The following is a 6,535-nucleotide window of genomic DNA, read 5'->3' as shown; positions in this document are numbered from 1 at the left end:
ACACACACACACACACACACATTTTGATCTGGGTGGAAATTTCTTATTTTATTTTAATATGTTTAAAGTATAAATAAAATTAGTCAAATAAATACAACACCATTGTAGCACAATAACATTATCTGTGTTGGTACTATTAATATTCTGTACTAGAGAAACTATTTTAAACAAAATTCCATCATCTGTAAGCTGTGTGGTAAACGAAAGATCTAGATAAAGGCCATTTATTTTTTTATTAATGTGTTTTTGGATTATATATCACAAATGCCTAACATTAATTTAAAACAGAGATTGTTTTATTTAATATGAATCAAACTGTCTGTCTCTCACCTCCAGAAATTAGCAGGCAGCAAGTAAAGTGTGAAGGTTAAAGGTCATATCCCTAAAGATTTTGGCAATTCTGCACACCTGGTCATGATAAGAATGTCAAAGATAGTATATGTAATGTAAAGATTTACTGAAAATAGTTCAGTTTAGGTATATTTATATTACCATGTGTTTTAACTAAATAAATACCCTTCTTCAATAACTTCATCTGTGAATGTAATTCTGTTAAGTTTATTGTAAATCCATGAATGTCAATGCATTTTAAGGTTTTTTTACTTGCATATTTTTTTAGTATTTTGATTTTTTATTTCATTCATAACTTCTGTTAAAAAGATGTGTGAGGGTTATGATGAAATTTCAAAAACAGTGTTTCTGTTTACTTGGCTAGATCTCAGTCTTCAAGTCCCTGAATTACATTCCAAAGCACTACCTGATGAGACTAGCTTAACAGTAAAGCAAGAATTTACTAATTCTCAGGTTGATGAGCCCTCTACACCACCACCAAAGGAGGTTAATACAACAGTAAAGCAAGAAATTGTCGAGTTTCTTGAGTGTCAGGTTGGCACTTCCTCTACATCAGAAAGTTTGAAGTGTAATATGGAAGATCGTTTACAGGCTTCAAAAGAACGCTTTGACAAACACACCAGTGGCATGAACAAACATTTTCAGTGTCATAAACAACTTAAAGAAGAAAGGGTTTTAGAAAGTGAAAAGTATGAAATAAAGGAAGTAACTAAATCTAACACACCCATTCTTCAAAACCAGAGTTCTCTGTTATTGTCATCACAGAATAACAGTAGAAAAAGAGAAAATTCTTCAGATCCTCATGAAGATGATATAATGACAAAAATTAGAAAAGAACTCAATATTTCTCTACTAGATGAAGAAGAAGAAGAAGACCATGAACCTGATCCTGGTCATATAGACTTTGATTTTGAACCACCCGTGATCCGAAGAGAGGAAGCTCGAGAGAAAGCAATCATTAAATCATATAGTGGCGTAGAGAGGGAATTAAATCTTGAATATAATTTCTCAGCTGTAAATGGAACTTGTGTGTGGCCTGTTTCTTATTCTGACTCTAGAAATAAGCATGTGACACAAACAGAATCAGGTCTGGAAAGTATTCTAACCAGTCGTGACCATGAGCCAGAGCTGGACCTGTCAGGTATAGAGGGGTTAGATGCCCTTGAGGATCATCACAGAGACCTTCATAATGGACTTTCCTCCGAAATAGATGATGTGTCAATGGATGGGGAATTAACATATGAGAAGTTAAGGCATCACGATCAGCGGACGAGCAGTAGTCATATAGGGTTTAATGAAATTCCATCCCATACTGATAGAGAGGAAAGTGATGAGTTAAATGCTCAAGTGCAGAGTGCCATTAAAAGTATTCTAGAACTTCAATCATCAGAGAGTCGTTCCTATTACAGTGATGGTGATGGTGATTTTATTTCTCACATGTACAACCTAGAAGGCCTCAATTCACAGAGAGACCCAAGTGTCACAAACTATGAAGTTAATCTAACCTCTGACATGGAATTAACAAGTGAATCTGATGCAGCAATAGATGAAGCAGTGCAGAGTATACTGTTTTAATGCCTTAATTATATACTGTGTAATTTTGTGAGAACTCCCTTTTTGCCTTCCTTTGGTCAAGAATACAAGAATGTGACAGTTTATTTCTGTTACATTTTCTTTCACTATTAATTGAGTCTCCACATTTTCATAATGATCTGACTTACATTTTGTCTTACTAATCAGTTATCAAACTACTTTTAATTCTTTTGCTTCTAAATATTTTGTATTTGCCTGACTGTCAGTATGTGCAATTAATGATGTAGGGGGGAAATGTGCAACTGGTTTTTACCTGAAAGTATTAATTTTCAGATATTCACACTTATTTTCTATATAATTGTTATCATTCAGTCTTATTTTTGTTTTTGAGAAAGAATAGCTACAGAACAAATGAGTTTGAAGATCAGTATATTTTAATTTACATTTATTGACGTGATTGTTGTATGCTGTATTAGAGTTCTAACCTTAGAAAGCTAGTTTTTAACTAATTGCAATTAAGTGTTAATCTACATTTCAGTTTTAGGTTAAGCTATTGACACTTCCTAGGTTTAAAATATTAAAATAATGAAATTTTAATTTATGTATACCATCAGTAGAACAACTAGCTTCAAAATATTATGAAAGGAAATTACTATTCAAAGGTGTTAATAATGCAAAAGTCCTATACTATGCATTACAGTGAGAGTTTGGGGGTACATGTCACAGGACATGCTGTAGCCTGAATCCAAAAATAAAATGTGACATACATGTATAAACATATAGAGTATGTCATTGAGAACCTTTTTCTAACTAATGCATTCACTTGGTTGTTACTTTACTTTGTTGAAAAATTTGTTTTACATAAAGGAAAGAGGCTTTATCAGAAACAAAGATAATGTTTAGCAGAATAACAGTAGGCTGGTGATGATAAGAGTATAATCTGATTGTTGGAGTATTAAATTATGATTTTTCTTCAGTGTAATAAAAATATCCATTTATTATAAGTGGTCATTATAATAGTGTCTGCCTATGTTTTTTTTACATCTTGGAACTAAATATTAAGCATTTCTATCCAACTAATTTAAAATTATTAAAAGTTGTTAAGACAAAAGAATTAGGTACATTTAAAAAAAAATTGAACATAATGTTTATGTCCTAAGTCATAGTTTTTTGGCTCAACATGTACAAGTACTTTTGCCCTAAGGAAACTTCCATATGATTATTTTCATTAACTTTTGCTAAGTTTAAAATATTTTCAACAGTTACAAATCTTAGTTCTAAACGTTTTTCATAATTTTTTTTTCTGAAAAGTAACATTCTTTATCTCACACATTAGCTTTTACTGTTACTTATATATATTTTTATACAATTGAGTAAGTAACTTACAGAAAAAGCTCACTTTAGAGGTGAAACATTCTGTTGCAATTTTCAAATTTTCTGTAACCTTCAGTAACTTATAGTAGATGTTACATATATATATATATATATATACACATACACTAAAAATTGTTTTTAAAACAGTAAAACACCATTGATGATATTTTTTTTTTGTTTACAAATAATGTAGCTTTTGCAGTAATATTTTTCATTTGAAAGTAACTATTAAGGATATGATATAAGGTTATGTTGTATGCACTTGGTGGTTGAACAGAACTTATTTTTTATTTACTTGTTTGATTTGATCAAGCAGTGATGAAGCATGATTATAGTTCCTAATATTTTAATAATCATTTTTTTTTCTGTTATCTTTTGGTTTTGCTAAACATGTTCTCTTGGAAGCGAGAGATAAATTACTGCAAGTTGGATAGGATATTATTTGCAAGGGTAGAACACAAGTTTGTTCCTTATAATCATTGTTTTTTCCACAAGATTACTGAATTGTTCATGTTGAAATGAAAATATTTCTTAAAATAACTATGCATGGAACATTAAAAAGAAACATTTCAGTTGGAAAACTTTATTTTTAATAAAGGTGGGCTGCGATGTATAATTGAAGTATATGTAATTTTCTTACTTGTAAGAAATCTTATTGCTGTGTGTTTAACATGTTATTTTTTAGTAACTATTTAGTCTAGATGTATGGAATTTATTTAGTTTCTTGAACTGCGTAAGCTGTGTTTCTTTATGCTGCTTTTATATTTATTAATATCTAACCTCAGAAACTATAAAACATACATAACACTTTACATATTGATTATGTGGTAGATTATGTGTACGTTTTATTCTTTCTTAAATATTATTTTTTGATTAAAGGAAGGCAAAGGGTGATTTTTTTACATTTCTTGCCAATTTAAGATAAAATATTTATTTTTGAGAATAAAATGTGAATAAAAATGAGATCAATATTTGATTTATGACAGTTACACAAATTTATCATTTTGCTGTCATTTCACATCCATAGAGCAAAGAATATATTTTTTTCCTTGATTTCTACATTTATGCATTGTGAAATTTGTTGTCCTAAAAATTACATGGTACTTTTCAGAAATTCACAAAGGCAAAGAGAAGTAATAAATCTGATTTTAATATTGAAAAAGTATGAATTCAGGTAATAAAACCTATGTGTAGTAAAACTAGTCGCTCCATTTTGTAAAGTATTTAGCTATGAGAGAAAATGACAATAAATCTATTGACAAATAATTTTTAATTAAAGAGAGAAATATGTCTGGAAGGTTTGATAATTGTGGAAAATGATATAACTCTTATTAAATACAGTAAACATCATGCTAGTGATTTTCATTTTGATGACATAGTCTGTGAAACTTCATAGCAGTTGTGAAAAATGCTGTGTTCCTTATGATCTATCCAGTAATTTTTTTTTTTTTAGAATAATTTCAATCCTATTATACAAAAGAGTTATGTAATGATATTACTTTTCATTTTTAGTGCTGAGTGTCTGATGATTTTTGATAAAAAGTGTCTACCACTTCATGGTAATGTGCACATGATAGCGAATCTTTGTATGCATCTAAGAAATTACTACATGTTATGGAAGAACCAATATTATATTTAAGATCAATAAGTTACTTAATATGAAGAACTTGAGGTCACAATTTTTTCTTCCTGTTTCTCTTGGATGTGAACTACTTGTTATTGACTTTTCAAAACTGAAATTTGTCATATACAATTTTTTTTTCATTCTTTATTGTCCTGAAGTGAGATTATAACTAGAGGCAACTGACTATGTTAGTAGCCCAAATGTGATGTGTACTGCTTAATTAACGCGTGGATCTACGTGTCTTTCAAATCTGTAAATATGCACTCCCCCTACTTATGTGACAAAAGGGGGGAGATTGGTATTTGGACCAGATAATGAAAAGCTCATAACAGAGAACGACAGGATGTACAGTTCAGTAGTTCCCCGCAAGGGGTTGAACTTCCAAAAGTTTGTGGAAATTGTATAGCAAATGGATGTGCATTTTTTTACTAAATTTGTGTAAATATTTTAATAAAAGACTTCTCAAACTGATGATGTTTTCAATTGGTGTATTATTTCTATGCAAAAATTTTCATTCACAAACAGTCACGAAGTAGGGTAGAATTGTAAAATATATTTTCCATGGCTAATTAATATATATATATAAATATATCCACAGTATGCTTACTTTAGCATCCATGAAAAAACATTAAGGAGAAATAGTATCCTCTAAGTTGGAAATGTCTAATTTAAAACTAAAGAACATTTATTTCATTTACAGTTTTTTATGGAATAATTTTAGAATATTCAACGAACTAGTAGCTTGTTTTGACAAATAACACTCCTGTTGTATTCATTGTTCAATAAATTAATGGTGCTAAACTCTGTCAGTGAACAGTATTTCTGTGTACATTTTTGGTGTACCAGTGAGTTACTGCATAGATCAACAGCACAAACTACGTGGTCTCCGAGTCCCCCGAAATATTAATGATTAAAGCTCCTCCGCCATGCGCCCCAGTAGCACAGCGGACTTACAATGCTAGAATCCGGGTTTCGATACCCGTGGTGGGCAGAGCACAGATAGCCCATTGTGTAGCTTTGTACCTAATTACAAACAAACAGTCCTCCACCATCTATGTACTGTTGAAGGCTGCCATTCACAGTTTACTGAGAGATATAGATTCAACCACTTGGATATTTGAGTTCGCATATTTAATAGAAATAAGTTATGTGTTCATAAAATAAGAATTTTGTTATGCATTATCAAAATATAATGGCTGGATACTTTTTAATGACTGCTTAATTTTTACAACATAATAAAATTAGATATTTTCATTCTATAATTCTACCTTGGTATATACTTATTTTGTCAAGGCTCGGTAAGTGGGAGTTTTTTTTACTTGGGTTTATTTTTAAAATTTAGTTACATATAAAATATGTCAGTTGTAATTGGTCTATGCGATGTTACAACTGGGAACGTTATTAATGTATTCCGGAACTGTAGTGGCCAATTGCGAGTCGATTCTAACCCCCCAAGCAAAGTGAAAACTCGGCGAACCAATGGAACAGATAAGTAAGTATATTACCATTTCAACTCGGGCTGTTTTAGTCAGTGTCCTTTATTATAACTTGTATGAGAAATATTCTCCTAGTGATGTATGTTGTATTAGTTATATATATACACTGAGTGGTCACAAGTAAATAGACACCTAATTTTTCGTCATTTAACTGATT

The 6,535-nt window shown here is 30.6% G+C and overlaps 1 protein-coding gene across 2 annotated transcripts in view; it reads left to right on the top strand.

Annotated features, from left to right (window-relative positions):
* Nucleotides 1-5,353, top strand: part of LOC106457277 — a 47,976-nt gene extending 42,623 nt beyond the window's left edge. For both annotated transcript variants that reach the window (XM_022383140.1, XM_022383139.1), the window contains exon 15: nt 716-5,353. In XM_022383140.1, the coding sequence (XP_022238848.1) occupies nt 716-1,926 (1,211 nt within the window). In that variant the 3' untranslated portion in view covers nt 1,927-5,353. The remainder of the gene's footprint in view (nt 1-715) is intronic.
* Nucleotides 5,354-6,535: the final 1,182 nt, after the last annotated feature.

Source organism: Limulus polyphemus, unplaced genomic scaffold, assembly GCF_000517525.1.
Source record: "Limulus polyphemus unplaced genomic scaffold, Limulus_polyphemus-2.1.2 Scaffold310, whole genome shotgun sequence".
NCBI lineage: Eukaryota > Metazoa > Arthropoda > Merostomata > Xiphosura > Limulidae > Limulus > Limulus polyphemus.
Note: the sequence above shows the minus strand (reverse complement) of the source record. Positions and strands in the feature narration are given on the sequence as shown.